The following is an 18452-nucleotide window of genomic DNA, read 5'->3' as shown; positions in this document are numbered from 1 at the left end:
TGTGGTGCATCTTCGTTTTTGTTAAAATCTTTTGTCCAGTAACTATGTACTGAAGTATTGACATTAACCTGTAATATTATTTTCATTTAAGAACAATGTGAAGTGATGTTGATTGAAACTTTTGGCTGTGTTTCATTTAGGACATTGTGGTGTATTGTTATTTTTAGTCATATACTTACCCTGCGCCTTCTTCTTCCATCAGTTTACTGGCAATCCTAATCTACAATTTAGACATATTTTCTTTTTCTAATCACCAATAAATTTACAGATTATATGTGTACACAATGCAGTAGTAGGAATATGTAACATGATATGTAGAAAAACTGCAACATTTGCTTTATTCTGCAACATCGTCTTTGTTCTTATTTTTATTAGGGCCTTGCATAGCAAAAGCAGAAAAGAATTCTAACAAAATCAAATTTGAACAATTGAGTTTATAGAAATCAAACCACATTTGTACTTCTAAACATAAACTTTGAACCAGGAAAGATCTTATTTATAATCAGTACAGTATTAAAAACATTTAAAACAAAATGTGCCAAGTCAGTCATCAATTACTACTACACATAAACACAGAAAAAATTTACTTGCAAATAGTTTGACCAACAAGGTAATAAGCATGTTTCAGTTCAAAAAGCAAAACTGATATAAATCAATTAAATATGTAAATGATATATACATGATATAGAAAGAGTATTATAATGCTTTAACTTTATACCAACAATATAAACCATAAGAGGACCAAAGCTGAAAAAAAAACCTAACTATATAATATTTACCAGCAAACAATAGGCATATGGTGACTTGAGTGAATGTTTACTGAATTTGCTGACCAGTTTTGTTACAGCAAGTCTGTCATACTTTCTAATGTGGTACAACAAGCCTAATGCATGGTACTGAAAATAAAGAAATACATCAATTTAATATGTGTTGCCGATTGAGCAAAATCGCACTTGAAATCATTAGAGAAGCATATTCTATCACTTTACTCTTTTATCTAAATATTGTATTCACTCTCAATAGTTTTCAAATCTTAACTATCTTGGGGAGATAACTATCGTAATCAACAGGGTGGTATGGTAGAACCTATATATATATATATACTAATGTAGTCCTATATATTTTACAGAGGTGGTAAATTAAACGTTTCCCTATGAAAAAAAACTGATATGATCATAAGGGATAGATTTTCATCTGATTTTGTGGGAAAATATCTTTTTGTCACCCCTTAATGTAGAATAATCTCACAGTCAAAGATCTTAATTTTGAGTCTGGTGGGTCGCGAGAAAAAATACACTACCAAACATATGGCAAGTAAATTTTATGTAGATCAAGTATAAGCAAAAGTCATTTGCCTATTGGCAATTTCATGTCACATAAAAATCACTGTTTTGTTTTTTTTTCATTTAAACAGCTAAAATAATTGCAAAGACTACCATTATAAAATTATGAACAGGTCGTATATCTTGGACCTACATATTTTGACTCACTAGAATATGTTGAACCTGAAAAAGATTGTTTTAATCCTTTTTGCTTACCTGGACCATGATATTATCACTTGATACAGCCTCCTGTGCTTCATTAACCCATCTCTTTATAACATCCTGACTGCCTTTACTTAAATGCTGAAAAATATAGAGTCTAAATATATATATATATATATATAATTCTTGTATTAGAGCTGTATGTTGTTTTATATTGTGATGTCTATGGAAAAGTTAGCTTAAAAACTAGATATCTGCAGAGGGAAGTACTGAGAAGAAGGTAAAAATCATCATCTGACATTTGTCTTAGATGCTGTAAGAAACTTTCCAAAACAAAAATAAATCATGAAATGACAAAAAAAATTTCATGCTGTTCACTTTTTAGAAATCATCAAAATATACTTCCAGTTTAAGGAGAGTAACAGGAGCAAAACATAGATAAAAATCTCATTTTAGATTCCATGTATACAAAACTCTTTTTCAATGTTTGACCATCAATGTGATATTTACAACAGAGAAAAAAGAATCAAAGCATCGTCAGTGCTATGATTCAGCCATTTGTTTAGCTACTGCCGGTAGAACGACATTTTTTCTGATCTCATTTTTAATAAAAAAAATGTATACACGCTATTGTAAGACATTTAGAGACAAGCATCACAACTTTGAACTAGTGATTTTGGCTCAAAATGTTAATTTGTGTTTAAACAGAGAAGAAACCAAGGGACAATCTAATATCATATGTTTAAAAAAAAACAGACAACACTAGGATTAAATGTAGAACATTATCATTTTCATTATTATTTTACTAAAAAATAACCACTTATTTTTCATTTTTTAAAATCACCACTTTCAGTTCATGAAATTCCCAGTAAAATGTACTTCTTCTAAGGTACTTCTGACAATCAAAGTGATCGAAATCACTGATGGAAAGACTGGAAGAGTTGTGTGCATAATTTCAAATCATATTCTCAGGTATTGTAAAAAAAAAAAAAAACTTGGGATATATCATTCTTGCATTAAATTCAGAAAGATAATTGTTTTTTTTTTCAGTTGATATTAGCAACCATTTACTAGTAAATTTTATAGGGAGACAAGCTTGGTTTTATCATCTAAAACAAGCTTGTCTCCCTAAATTTACTAGTAAATGGTTGCTTTTGGGAATATTTCTAATTGTAAACAAATATGTGCAACTTTTATCATCTAAGATCATTTATTGATTTTTGATAAAAATTATATGACACTGAAGATAAATGGTTTTATTTCATTTCCATAATTTTACTCAAAAAATTGTATTCAATTATTTAATAGAAAAATAAGAAGATATTAGAAATCAGTGCCCCTTCTATTGCCCAATATAGATGGAGAATTTCTCAATTTTGATACAAATTCTTTAGATATTTCAATTTTTAGAAGGGACACTGATTTCTCAATTTTGATACAAATTCTTTAGATATTTCAATTTTTAGAAGGGGCACTGATTTCTAATATCTTCTTATTTTTCTATTAAATAATTTTGCATGACAGGAAATAGAAATCTTCAAAGGAAGGTGTAGTATATTTTTTATTGAAGTTTGACTTAATAATTTCAGAAAGGAGGCATTGAAAATGCACTTTTTCAACAACAATAAAATGCTCCGCAGGGCGCAGCTTGATACAACCGCAGAGGTCGAACCCTGAACAGTTGGGGCAAGTATGGACACAACATTCAAGCTTGATACAGCTCTGAATTTGGATTGTGATTAAATATTTGACAAAGCATAGGTTTCTGACACAGAATGAATGTGGTCTAAGAACTTAAAATTTTTAAATTGGACATTCACCTATTATGGTCCAATATCCAAAATCTAAATACATGGTTAGATTCAGCATATCAAAGAACCCCAAGAATTCAAATTTTGATGAAATCAAACAAAGTTTAATTTTGGACCCTTTTGACCTCAATGTGGAAAAAGTTGATAACGGGGCCAATAAATCAAAAATCTAAATACATGGTTAGATTCAGCATATCAAAGAACCATATATTTTCAATTTTTGTTGAAATAGAACAAAGTTTAATTTGGGACCCCGATTTGGACCAACTTGAAAACTGGGCCCATAATCAAAAATCTAAATACATGTTTAGATTCAGCATATCAAAGAACCCTAAAAATTCAATTTTTGTTAAAATCAAACTAAGTTTAATTTTGGACCCTTTGGACCTTAATGTAGACCAATTTGAAAACGGAACCAAAAATTAAGAATCTAAATACACAGTTAGATTCGGCATATCAAAGAACCTCAATAATTCAATTTTTGATGAAATCAAACAAAGTTAAATTTTGGACCCTTTGGACCTCAATGTGGACCAATTTAAAAACGGGGCCCAAAATCCAAAAACTTAATACACGGTTAGATTCAGCATATTAAAGAACCCCAAGAATTCAAGAATAAAACCCCATTGAAATTGATCAAGAAATAAGCAATTTATACGAAGTATCTTCTTTTGCACAATACTGTGCAATTGAATATTTCTTGCTATTGCGCAATACTGTACAATTGACAATTTCTTGCTATTGCGCAATAATGTGCCATTGGATATTTCTTGCTATTGCGCAATACTGTGCAATTGAAGATTTCTTGCTATTGCACAATACTGTGCAATTGAAGATTTCTTGCTATTGTGCAATACTGTGCAATTGAAAATTTCTTGCTATTGCACAATACTTATTATATAATAATTTACACATCCTGTTTGGTGTGTATCTCCTACCATATCATTATTATTTGCTTTTAAATATAAATCAGAAATAACCAACTTAAAATGGAAAATTTTAAAAGAAAAAAAAAAAAAAAAAAAAAAATCCCCCCCCCAAATTTTTTGAACCCCCTTATGATTCATCACCCCTAAACTCAATCCAAGCCTTCCCTTTGTGGTATGGTACCTTGCAGTACAATTTCAGAGAGATCCATACACTTGAACACAAGTTATTGTCTGGAAACTAGAAAAATGCTTATTTTTGGCCCCTTTTTGGCCCCCAATTCCTAAACGTTTCGGGCAATTACCCCCAAACTCAATTCCAGCTTTCCCTTTGTGATATGGAACCTTGTAGTACAATTTCAGAAATATCCAAACACTTACACACAAGTTATTGTCATGAAACTAGAAAAATGCTTGTTTTTTGCCCCTTTTTTGGCCCCTAATTCCTAAAATTTTGAGGCAATTACCCCCAAAATCAATTACAGCCTTCCCTTTGTGATATGGAACCTTGTGGTACAATGTCAGAGAGATCCATACACTTACACACAAGTTATTGTCTGGAATGTACAAAAATGCTTATTTTTGGCCCCTTTTTGGCCCCTAATTCCTTAACTGTTGGTACCATAACCCCCAAAATCAATCCCAACCTTCCTTTCGTGGTATTGAACCCCATGGTAAAATTTCATGGAGATCCATTCACTTAAACTAAAGTTAGAGTGCGAAAACCAATGTGTCTTCGGACAACGCCGACGACGACGCCAACGTCATACCAATATACGACCAAAAATTTTTTAATTTTTGCGGTCGTATAAAAATCAAATAACTAATTTTCATTTAAATTGGTGTTCATTCTTCATTGAGAAAAAATAATTTCTGTATTCAAATATACATGTACAATAGCTTACACTGTTAAATAGCAATATAATAGGGAAAAAACAAAACAAAATTGATTGCAGAAAATCATCAAGTTAGAGTTATGCAATTTTGTTTATTGTTTCAAGCTGATTAATGATAACTGTGACTGAAATTAACATAAATTGTTGACTAATATCAGATGATTATAACACTGATTCTACAAGTAAAATGCTTGCATTTTTTCATACATATTTTTTTTGTCATTTCTTTGCAAAGACATGCATCTTTTTTATCCTAATCGTTCATCTCTGAGAAATAATTTACAGAATAATTTCATGTAGTGTAGATGAATAATGATTATAGGTCTACTATTGAGGTCAATATTATTGTGTATTCAATTATGTAATACAAGAGATATTAACTGTGGTCAATTAAGATTGGCATTAAAGTGTAGGTGATTCCAATTTATACTCCCACCTTTGAGTGAAATTATTTTTAAATAATGACAGTTGTCTATCATACAGTATTGTATCTGTACTCTTATTTGCCTAAGAAAAGAATTGGAAAATTAGCATTTCAAAAAAGTGTAGGAATCAACTTTGATATCAATACACACCTTGTACCAAATTTTATTCAATTACTTACACAAGTAAGATACTGATAAAATACTTTCATAATTCTCGTTAACTGCTTAAATTTGATATATAACTTTTTCACATTAATTAATAAATAGTAATTTATAATGAATTTTGATCTACAAAGGAACTATATGCAAGTGTAATTCTAAAAGAAAGAAGCTGTTCGACCAATCTTTTCTTAATAGAAGGGCAAATAACATGTCCAAAATAGGCAATAGATGATTAAAATGGTGTATAGTTACTGTAAGTCATAAAAAAACACAATTAGTTTCATGATATGTCTTCAACTTAGAATTCTGCACCATCTACAAATCTGGAGTGATCGCATAGATCCAGCATGGCTGAATCAAAAATACTGAATACAGATTTTCTTAATATGAGACAATTCATTTACCAATCACATCAAGCAAGAATTCATCTTTAATTGCAGAAAAAAATGAAAAGTGTTACCATTCTCAATTGTTTTTTGTTGGAGAATAAAAAAATGTGAACTACAAGACTGACCAGAGAAGATACTAATGCTGCACTAGACACAGCATGGTTCTTGTCTACGATGGCCTGCTTCATATACCTCTCTATACTTTGTAACATGGTATTCTGAAATGGAAACATTACAAATCTTACATCACTTAACTATTCTTGCCATACTTTAATCACATATTGATCTCTTGTTTTTTTTAGATTGTTGGGTTGTCGTCTCATCAATGTATACCTCTTTTTATTCATGTATCAAAAATCCTAATGTTCTTATGTTAGGTTGAAATTTATTGTATTTGTACTCTGACAGCCTATTTCAACAAAGCTACATCTGCTTTTCCTCATGCTGAAGAGGAATTATAATAGCTATTAGCTCACCTTTAACACTATTCTGTTGTTTATAAAGGGCTTAGGTACATGTATGGTGTGTTTAAATCTGTCTTTAAATGCTATAATTCTTGAGATAAATTCTGAACATTACATATCAGTCAAGCTCTATACATGTGGAATCATGTCAGTTGCTGAACAGAAGAGCTCTAATGACTTACTTTGCACTAGGATACTTACGTCAGTAATAGAACAAAGAGCTCTAATGGCTGGTCCTCTAAACTGATCATCTTTTCCTGTCATGTCTTTCATCAAGCTGTTAATAAAAAATAAATAAATAAATTCCTCTCATTATGTTAAACTTTAACAAATTTATATTTTTAATGGAATCAAATTCTTTTCTGTGTATATAAGTAAGATCCAATGTATATTAAGTTTAACAGGACATATTTAAGATTCTTCATGGACCATCTCAACTAAGGTAGTTTAAGGTTTCTTCAACTACTCACTGTTCAGAGTATATTCATGATATTTCATTTATAAAAACAAATGTGGATAGTGTTCACATGTGGACACAGATGATGCCCCCGCTTGCATAGCATATAGTTATAAAGGGACATAACTGAAGAACGGTAAAAGTGACGCTACCCAAATTTGAACTTGATCTGAGTTTTGGGGTAATAAGCATTGTGTGTAAGTCTCATAACATTTAATTGAGGCTAACTTAAGTAGAGAACAGAAACTAAAAATTCAGCAATTTTTCTATTTGTAAACACGCATAACTCTAGAACGGTTGTGTATAAGTTTTATAACATTTGGTTGAGACAAACTAAAGTTAGAGAACGGAAACAAAAATTCAGCAATTTCTATGTTTATAAAGGGACATAACTCAAGAATGGTAAAAGTGTTCTCACCAAATTTCGTACTTAATCTGTATTATGTAGTAATAAGCATTGTGTATAAGTTTCATTACATTTGGTTGAGGCAAACTAAAGTTAGAAAACGGAAACAAAAAATTTGTACTTGATCTTAGTTTTGTGGTAATGAATATTGTGTATAGGTTTCATAATGTTTGGTTGGGGCAAACTTAAGTTACAGAATGGAAACTAAAAATTTTGCAATCTTTCGATTTATAAAGGGGCATAACTCAATAATGGTTAAAGTGACACTACCCAAATTCAACTTGATCTGTGTTTTATCAGTGGAAGTCAAAATTAAACATTGCATTGTATAAAACATTGATTGTAGTTGATTCAACTATAATCATGGACAAAGGAAGATAACTCCAATTTTAATAAAATGCTCTGCTGGGAGCAGCTTGATACGACCGCAGAGGTAGAACCCTGAACAGTTGGGACAAGTATGGACACAACATTCAAGCTTGATACAGCACTGAATTTGGATTGTGATTAAATATTTGAACACAGCATAGGTTTCTGACACAGAATGAATGTGGTCTAAGAACTTAAAAAATTTTAATTTACCTATTCAAACCATATCATTATTATTTGCTTTTATATATAAATCAGAAATAACCAATTTAAAAATGGAAAATTTTAAAGAAAAAAAATCCCTACAACAAATTTTTTGAACCCCCTTATGATTCATCACCCCAAACTCAATCCCAGCCTTCCCTTTGTGGTATGGTACCTTGCAGTACAATTTCAGAGAGATCCATACACTTAAACACAAGTTTTTGTCTGGAAACAAGAAAAATGCTTATTTTTGGCCCCTTATTCCTAAACGTTTTGGGCAATTACCCCCAAACTCAATTCCAGCTTTCCCTTCGTGATATGGAACCTTGTAGTACAATTTCAGAAAGATACATACACTTACACACAAGTTATTGTCATGAAACTAGAAAAATGCTTGTTTTTTGCCCCTTTTTTTGGCCCCTAATCCCTAAAATTTTGAGGCAATTACCCCCAAAATCAATTACAGCATTCCCTTTGTGATATGGAACCTTGTGGTACAATGTCAGAGAGATCTATACACTGACACACTAGTTATGTCTGGAAGTTACAAAAATGCCTATTTTTGGCCCCTTTTTGGACCCTAATTCCTTAACTGTTGGTACCATAACCCCTTAAATCAATCCCAACCTTCCTTTTGTGGTATTGAACCTTTTGGTAAAATTTCATAGAGATCCATTCACTTAAACTAAAGGAGCATAACTCTAGAACGGTTAAAGTGACGCCACCAAAATTCAAATTTGATCTGGGTTTTGTGGTAATAAGCATTGTGTATAAGTTTCAAATCATTTGGTTGAGGCAAACTTAAGTTAGAGAACGGAAACTAAAAATCTTGCAATTTTGCCATTTATAAAGGAGCATAACTCTAGAACGGTTAAAGTGACGCCACCAAAATTCAAATTTGATCTGGGTTTTGTGGTAATAAGCATTGTGTATAAGTTTCAAATCATTTGGTTGAGGCAAACTTAAGTTAGAGAACGGAAACTAAAAATTTTGCAATTTTTCCATTTATAAAGGGGCATAACTCTAGAACGGTTAAAGTGACGCTACCAAAATTAAAACTTGATCTGTGTTTTGTGGTAATAAGCATTGTGTATAAGTTTCATAACATTTGGTTCAGGCAAACTCAAGTTAGAGAACGGAAACCAGTTTTGGGACGTACATACATACGTACAGACGGACAAGGGTAAAACTTAATATCCCTACCGCTACGGCGGGGGCATAATAAGATGTGGTATGATGGCGGTTTGTTCACTTGAGAAACAAAAACGATTTGTTTATGGGCACATGTTCTCACCAATAGGTCATTTCCAGATAAGATCAAATAAAATATTCTGTTTCATGAAAGTACCTATATTAAGCACTGGTAGAGTAGAGAAGCATCTAAGAAAGATATAATTAGAAAATGTTTTGGAAAATTCTTGAATCCCATTTTGATTTTATGTTTACCTGCTAGTAACAATGATGACATCATTTGCTATTTTGGACATTTCTTTGATCCCAAGATAGACCAGTCTCCTTAATACAGGCTACAGAAGAAAAAGAAATAACATTCAAGCTCAGAATTATTCATCAACTATGATATTTTGCTTAAATTTTTTCAGTTTAAATCTGATAAAAAAATACTGTTCTAACAGTTTAACTATGGATTATGTCTTATTTCATATTTGCTATTGCAATGCCTGTAATTTTCAAATGACTATCAAACAAATGCAATTTAACATTTTTCTTGATTTCTGCTTGTTTGCTGTTCATTGATTCTCCTGTCTTCTAAGAAATATGAATTAGTCAGAAATACCATAAATGAAACAATGTTTAGCATGATTTATTCATGAGATTGTTTAAATTTTTTTGAACTTGTATACATATGATCTCCACGCTTCCAGTCAGCCAGTTACGGAGAGGACGTCACTAATGTTGCTATAACTAGTGTCCAATCCCTTTTGCTACTTTTGCAAATAAAATATGTTTAAACTAAACTTCCAGTCAGCTTCTATGACTTACATCTTTGGCTTGAAATAACTTGGTCATAGCAAAGAATGCTTCTGTGGCTTCTGTTGTTCCAATACTTTCTCCCTGTCAAAATACAAACATAAATTGATAGCTGTTGAATGTTCAGTCACACTTCAGTGGCAAATTTTACATGCATATTCAAGATGATAACATATTATAAAACAAATATGCCCTGCTTTGTGCTTAACTGACATTGAGTTCGTTTTTTTACATGCTGATCATTTTTGCTTATTTAAGTTTCTATCTAGAGCTATTATAATTTTTAAGATATAAGGCAAAAACGCAAAAAAAATGGTCGGACAGTTTTGACATATATGGACAGTTGGTAGAGCTCAACATTCTGAACATTTTTGCTCTTGTCAGATTTTCTCTATTCATAACGGTTTTCAAAATAATAAACAAAACTTGCATTTTACGTTTCTTCTATTTTTTAGCCATGTCGGCCATCTTGATTGGCAGGTGGGGTCATCTGACATATTTTTTAAACTAGATACCTCAATGATGATTATGGCCAAGTTTGGTTAAATTTGGCCCTGTAGTTGCAGAGAAGATTTTAGTAAAAGTTAACGTTGATGGACGACAAGTGATGCCAGGTGAGCTAAAAATGTACACGACTTTGTCAATCCTGGAAAATATTGTGAAGGTCCATAGCTAACTGGTATTATATCTATCTGGTCATTACAACTGACATTTAATCCTGGTCACCACTTATTAAAAATTTTATTAATCTATCTGTATCATTTGTATATAAATGTCAAACTTTTCTGGTATTGTGTTATCCTCAAAAAGAAACTTTAGAAGGAGACATAGTACAAATGTATCAGAAATGGTAATGGCATTAACTGCATATATATGTACACGTCTTACCTGGTTGATGAGATATAAAAGTTTTGTCAGTATGTGTCCACATCTTTTTGGATTTATTGGTGTTTCATTAAATAGTCTTGTCTGAAAAAGAATGTACCAAGATATAGTTAAATATTTGATATTAAAAAGATATTCAACATATGTAATAAATTGCTTCGCCGAGCGCAGCTGGATACGACCACAGAGGTCCAACCCTGAACAGTTGGGGCAAAAATGGATGCAATATTCCCACTTGATACAAGTTTGAATTTGGATTGTAATTAAATATTTGACACATAAAAGGTTTCTGACACAGAATAACTGTAGTCAAAGAACTTAGAATTGGTTATATGATTTGAATTTATATTCAATTTTTTGCTTTTGTGCAATACACTTTGCTGTTGCAAATTGACCACCCCCCCCTTAACCCCACTAAAAAAAATAAAATATTTACCCCCCTTTTTTTTTTGCTTTTGTGCAATACACTATGCTGTTGCGTTTAACCCCCTCTGAACACACTTTTTTTTGCAAAAAAAAAATAATAATTGAAGAATTTTTCTTTTTAATTTCTGAAATCTGAAATGAGAAAATATTGACCCCCACAATTTCTTTTTACCCCCCCCCCCCCCTCCTTTTTACCCCAAAAAAATTCTTTCCTTCAAGATATGGTCATAATCTCAATTCAAATTTCCAATGGAGTTTGCAACCATAATTATCCATTTAAATTTACCATAGTGCTAACTTAATCTATTTTATAGTATAATTTAAAATATAGTGTCAAATCTTTCATATGGATTTTTTTGTAAAAAAAAACGATGCAACATTTGCAGATATTTTTACTGGTCTTCCTTTATAAATATGCATTTCTTTAAACATAATTTAAAAGCAGTGTAAGGGAGGTAATCAGAACGTTGTATTCGGATTACCTCCCTTACACTGCTTTAAATTATGTTTTGTACTAATTTTGTTTGCCCCTAATTCCTTAACAGTTTGAGCCATAACCCTCCAAAGCAAATCCTAACCATCCCGTTGTGGTATGGAAACTTGTGGTATAATTTCAGAGAGATCCATACACTGTTCCACAAGTATTTGTCTGGAAACTAGAAAAATGCTTATTTTTGGCCCCTAGTTCCTTAACTGTTAGTACCATAACCCCCAAAATCAATCCCAACCTTCCTTTTGTGGTATTGAACCTTATGGTAAAATTTCATAAAGATCCATTTACTTAAACTAAAGTTATTGTGCGAAAACCAAAGTGCCTACGACGACAACGATGACGCCAATGTCATACCAATATATGACTGCAAAAATGTTTTGCGGTCGTATAAAAAGTTGACCAAAAATATATGAATCCTTTCCTTTTCCTGCTCCTGAACCTTATGGTAAAATTTCATAAAGATCCATTTACTTAAACTAAAGTTATTGTGCGAAAACCAATGTGCCTTCGGACGACGACGACGCCAACGTCATACCAATATACAACCGCAAAAATTGTTTGCGGTCGTATAAAAAGTTGACCAAAAATATATGAATCCTTTCCTTTTCCTGACGTCTTTTAAACATTCATCAGACATTGGTCAAATAAGGTGTGATTTATTCTGGATGAAATGTCTAGTAAAAATGTTGGGCCTAGTGAATCCTGAATATTTATTGGACAAAATTTCTTCATAATGACTAAACTTCATGTTCTGTTGTTTTTAACTAAAAGAGAAACATGTGTAAACAAGCTTTCTCAACAATAAGCAATAAAAATGCAGGATAATGATAAAGAGATTTAGCTACTATGTTATAGCAAGCTAAAATAAAATCAATTTATATTTATGTGTTTTGGCTTAACTTTTTATTTGTCCTAATTTCTTCCCGCTGATTTACTTAATTAATATGGCTTCAATTAAAGAAAGCTCCCTAGGAGTTACAAAATATATTGCATTTAGAGACCACTTTATATCAGTATTCTCTCTATTACTCATACAATGATAGAACTAATGTAGTTTTAAGTGTATCATTCCTAAATAAAATGCTCGGAACGGTGCAGCTTGATACGACCTCTGAGGTCCAACCCTGAACAGTTGGGGCAAGTAAGGACACAAAATTTAAGTTTGATACAGCTCTGAATTTGGATTGTGATTAAATATTTGACAAAGCATAGGTATCTGACACAGAATGAATGTGGTCAAAGAACAATGAAGAACTTAAAAATTTGAAATTGGACATTTACCTATTATGTTCCAATATCCAAAATCTAAATACATGGTTAGATTCAGCATATCAAAGAACCCCAAGAATTCAAGTTTTGATGAAATCAAACAAAAAAAAATTTAATTTTGGACCCATTAGACCTTAATGTGGACCAATTTGATAACAGGACCCAAAATCTAAATACATGTTAGATTCAGCATATCAAAGAAGCCCATATATTCAATTTTTGTTGAAATCAAACAAAGTTTTATTTTGGACCCTGATTTGGACCAGCTTGAAAATTGGACCAATATCAAAATTGTAATACATGTTTAGATTCAGCATATCAAACCCCAAAAATGAAATTTTTGTTAAAATTAAACTACATGTATACTCAATTTATTCATGTTATTGTCCTGAAACCAGAAAATTCTTGTTTTTTTTGCCCCAATTCCTAAACGGTTTGGGCCATAACCCCCAAAATCATTCCCAACCTTCCTTTTGTGGTATGGAACCTTGTGGTACAATTTCATTAAGATCCACACACCTATACTCCAGTTATTGTCTGGAAACCAAATGTCTTCGGTAACGTCATGCCATTATATGACCACAAATTTTTTGGTGGTCGTATAAAAAAGACCTTGCATAGAGATGTTAGTTTGTAATATATTTTAATCAGAATAAAAATATTAAAATACATTCCATCATTCTGTAATTGTCCAACTTGTTACAGTGTAGTTTTATCATCTTTTTTTTTTTTATGATAAAAAATTTACCATTTTCAACAGTTTTGCATTTCCGTAACAGCAGAGAATATGGTCTCAGTAAGAAACAAGACTAACAAATCTGACAAATTCTTACCATCTTAATAAACTTACCTCTTGTAATACTACACTTTTCTCCAAATTATGAAATGGATTCCCTCCTCCTGCAGAAAAAAGTGAAATGTTATGAACTGTTACATATCAGTGAACACTTTTAAAGATCATGAGCCAAGTTGTGCCATAAGGCTTTAGGATTGAGAAAATTTGTATAAAAATAAAGAATACAGAAAATGATGACCCAAGCCCCCTCTCCACCCTCCCCCTTTCTCCTAATTTGCACCATAACTCAAAAGACCTCCTAAACCTATAAGTCCTAAAGTGAGAAGTACATGTATGTAGACAGATCATGAGAAGGCATTTCACTACTAGGAAAAATTATAATCGAATTATCTTTCTTGATTCAGGTGTGCTCCTACTCTTCGGAGGATTATACATACTGATAGTAGAAGCACATTCAATTAATGGCAGCCCGTTTTGTTATTCTATATCAAAAGTGAGGGCAGATAAAGACAAAATATGTCTGAATTTAACACTTTTTTAAGGAATTCAAGATAAACTGTTAACACAGAGATATGTCTTGCCTTTTTGTTATTTAGAAAATGCAAATTTTGTAATTAAAATAGCAATACTTTACCATGTAAGTTATGCAAAATATTCATCAAAGTCAATGAACCATGACTGAAGGTACAGGGCCAAACAATCTCCATAGAAATGAGATGTACAAATGCTAATACAACTGCATACCAAATAGCATTGATTTATCATAAGTCATTCCCTTTAAACAAACCTAAACTCAAACATTAACTTGTAAACTATGTGAAAGTTTCAAAGTCAATGAACCATGATGAGGGGATCGTGCCATATAATTTTCATGAAAATGAGACCTGCAAATGCCAATTCATTTGCATTCCATGTATCACTGACTTAACATTAGTGGTTCATATTATATTGATCTAATCACAAACTTTAACATGTAAACAATGCAAAACATTCAAAGTCAATAGACCATGACTGAAGGGGCAGGGCCAAACAATTTCCATGTGCTAATGCTTATACAACTGCATACCAAATATCATTGACTTACCAAAATCGGTTCTCCTTAAACTGACCTAATCACCAACTAATACATGTAAACTAGGCAAAACTTTCAAAGTCAATAGACCATGACTGAGGGACTGGAAATAAGATATGCCAATGCTTATACAACTACATACTAAATATCATTAACCTACCACTAGTGGTTCTCCATAAACTGACCTAATCACAAGCTAATACATGTACACAAAGTAAAAGTTTCCACGTCAATAGACCATGACTGAAGGGGTGGGGCCAAATAATCTCCATGGAAATGAGATGTGCCAATGCTTATACAACTGCATACCAAATATCATTGACCTACCACTAGTAGTTCACCATAAAACTGACCTACATGTAATCACAAATTAATACATTGCTGATGCCGCTGCCCCAGCTGCCGGAAACAGCATACCCATGTCTCGCTTTTTACACTCCGTCAAGGCGAGATAAAAAAAGATGTGTTTGAATAAGTTCCTTGAGTTATGGTGCAAATTACCTTTTCATCATGAAAATACAGTAAACGTGTGGTATGATCAGTTTCATACGAAATGACGAAATGCTGACTGACCGATTCTATATGTGTGAATAAATTTTGATGATCATTTATGACCCATTGGATAAATGGATTACCTGTAACAACAAATTATGACACATGTTGTATCCGTTGATTAGCTTGGGGTCGTAAACTTGTCACCAGGCAAAATTTTGCACAATTTTTTCAATTTTACTTTTACGTGATGAAATTGATCAGAAATACTTTCGTCATTTAGAAAATCATTTCTTAAATGGTGAAGATGACGAGCGCTAACAAAATCACTGGTTTGATTGCCCAGTGTTCTCCCCAGACCATTAAAGGACCACGGGTCCGCGATGTATAATTTTTTACCGCGGTGGTATCGTTGTTACCGCGATGTATAATTTTTCTCCGTGGTGCTAAAATTTTCAGTTAAAAAATCGTAAATCGGTTAAACGACTTGTTTAATCTTTTCCGTGCGGTATAAAATTCCAGGTGAAATTTGACCAGTTCAAACCAGTTCAACACGGATTGTTTACACCACGTGATCGATTTACCTTTATGAGGTTAACCTTTGTTGATTGGATTTAATCGATGTAATTAACACTTTTTACATGATTCTTTTGTGTTTTAATTTAGAAATCATAACTTTATGATCATAGATAACTATTTTAAGGCTTCACTCACCACCTGACAAGTCGGCAAATACTTTGTACACAAACCGTGTTGACCCGATAGTTGTACACACGACGGTACATATTTTGTACATTATAAAGTTAGCTCAATACTTATATTATAGTTTTATATGTCTCTGATTAAACCATGGCCAAAATTATCTTTAATTATGACATAGTTATTGCATGATATTCCGGTTTCAAACTGTCAACAAGTAATTCAAAGGGGAAGGATCCCATGACCCAGTTAGTTCATGTAGAATATTCAAAATTATTTACAATTAACTGCAATCTATTCTATTTTATAAATAAAATGCATGACTGTACCTTCAAACTGGATATCTATATCCATATGATGATTAATGAATAACAGAAGTGATCTTGCAATTTTAATCCATAAGCACATGTTTAATTTATTTATATCTACTTCCTGTCATTTAGGCGGGAAAATAGGGAGACTTTGTTGTTGACATTGAATATGTTACTTATAGATCTATAGACCTAAGATAAATTTATAGATTTAGGAATTCTTTTTAAATGGATCATGACAAATAAAGATTTAGATTTAGATTTCATTGCAGTATTAAGTTTGTATCTATGTTTGATCATCACCAAAGACAAGAAAGGTTAATATTTACATGTACATGAAATCTATGGCAAAATGTTTTAAATTTGTGAAAAATTTCTTTTTATTAAAATTTAAGATAGAAACTGGTTCAAATTATAACACGATTTTGTTCTTGTTAATTTTTTATCTCCTCATGACAGGAATCCTTTCACAAACAACAACTTTCTTTCTAGAAACTAGAAAGTATTTTTAAATTGAACATTTTTGTTCTCTTTTGAATCTGGGAACAGTATATCTAACAATATATATGTTCCTGTTTGAATGATATTTTATTTTTATTGATCATGGATAAAAGATTTAATTACTTTAAATTTAGATGAATATTATGTAATGAATCATGTTTTATTTATTTTCCAAAAATATTAAAAAGAATACAAACTGTTTTATTGATCTTTTTAACCAATAATATTCTGACATAACACAGTACCACAGTATTAAAACAAAACAAGAGACATAAAAACTGCAGTAACTAGAAATATAGCGATGCCACAAGACACAACTGATTGTATGAATCATTTCACCAAGCTGTTCACACGCGTTACCCTGGTGCTATCCAAAAATCCTGGGGAGAACACTGTTGCCAATGAGACAACTTTCCACCAGAGACCAAATGACATAAAAGTCAACAACTGTAGGTCACTGTAAGGCCTTCAACAATGAGCAAAACCCATACCGCATAGTCAGCTATAAAAGGCCCTGAAATGAACATATATGTCCAGAAATGACAAATGTAAAACAATTGGTAACATACATTTTGTAGAGTTGACTCATTAGTTGGTCCCTGGCCGAATTGTCCCATATGGATAGTACCCTTACCCTTTTTTTTCCATGAATGTGACCTACTGAAAAGGCAACTTCACGGTTAGTTTGGCCATATTGAATAGGGGCAGGTTTTTTGGATAGATGTGGAAATAGTATGATAGTACGGGATATCCTATGCATGTTTCCAAGCAACTGTCCTCTTTTAATGATGTTTTCTCATATTTTTCAAACCATTTTTACCTCCATTATGAAAATCTGCCTCCTATTCAACATGGCTGCACTAACCGTGAAGGGGCCTATTAGACTTATCACCAGGTTTGTACTAACATGTTACATGAGCAACACGACGGTTGACCGGTGCAACATGTGGAGCAGGATCTGCTTACCCTTCCAGAGCACATGAGATCACCCCCCGTTTTTGGTGGGGTTTGTGTTGCGAAATCTTCGGGGTTTTCAATTTTGTGTTTTTTGTACTGTTGTTTGTCTGATGGTCTTTTTCTTTTTAGCCATGGCATTGTCAGTTATTTTTGGCTTGTTTTGAATGCCCCTTCGATATCTTTCGCCTCTCTTAAGGAGAATCTTCCCATACCTGGTATAAACCGGTTAAGCTTAATTTGAATGGAGCACTGACAAACTGTATATAATATCCACATATGTGTTTTACCACACTACATGGACATAAACCATACTCCTGGGTTAGGACTGTACCCAAAAGATTTAACAATGGTAAACAAATTGAAAGAAATGTGTGAGCAAATATCCAACTTGGATGTAAAGATGGTATGTTTATCCTCAGTTGTCATATTTACCATCTTCTTCTTCTTTCTTATCACGCCTAAGCATATGCATTTTTCCTAAAAATTAGATTGACCCGACAGGAAGTTACTCTTGTTCCACGTTGAATACGACTTCTACGCATGCGACGAGCTCTCCCACACGTGAGGTA

The 18452-nt window shown here is 32.3% G+C and overlaps 1 protein-coding gene and 1 long non-coding RNA gene across 2 annotated transcripts in view; one reads left to right on the top strand and one right to left on the bottom strand.

Annotated features, from left to right (window-relative positions):
• LOC127726933 (uncharacterized) overlaps window positions 1-11266 on the top strand; it is a 34850-nt gene extending 23584 nt beyond the window's left edge. Inside the window, exon 2 of the long non-coding RNA XR_007993704.1 lies at window positions 11057-11266. This is a non-coding gene — a long non-coding RNA (uncharacterized LOC127726933). The remainder of the gene's footprint in view (window positions 1-11056) is intronic.
• The window catches only part of LOC127726859 (coatomer subunit gamma-2-like), a 31953-nt gene extending 13501 nt beyond the window's left edge, over window positions 1-18452 (bottom strand). Inside the window, exons 1-10 of the mRNA XM_052234276.1 lie at window positions 18316-18452; window positions 13906-13955; window positions 10871-10951; window positions 9995-10066; window positions 9440-9519; window positions 6759-6834; window positions 6219-6311; window positions 1539-1625; window positions 780-896; window positions 180-220 (exon numbers count right to left, since the gene is read on the bottom strand). Of these exons, the coding sequence (XP_052090236.1) occupies window positions 180-220; window positions 780-896; window positions 1539-1625; window positions 6219-6311; window positions 6759-6834; window positions 9440-9519; window positions 9995-10066; window positions 10871-10951; window positions 13906-13955; window positions 18316-18355 (737 nt within the window). The 5' untranslated portion in view covers window positions 18356-18452. The remainder of the gene's footprint in view (window positions 1-179; window positions 221-779; window positions 897-1538; window positions 1626-6218; window positions 6312-6758; window positions 6835-9439; window positions 9520-9994; window positions 10067-10870; window positions 10952-13905; window positions 13956-18315) is intronic.

Source organism: Mytilus californianus, unplaced genomic scaffold (genome assembly GCF_021869535.1).
Source record: "Mytilus californianus isolate M0D057914Y unplaced genomic scaffold, xbMytCali1.0.p SCAF_1, whole genome shotgun sequence".
Lineage (NCBI taxonomy): Eukaryota > Metazoa > Mollusca > Bivalvia > Mytilida > Mytilidae > Mytilus > Mytilus californianus.
The sequence above is the reverse complement of the archived record's forward strand: the minus strand, read 5'-3'. Positions and strand labels throughout refer to the sequence as shown.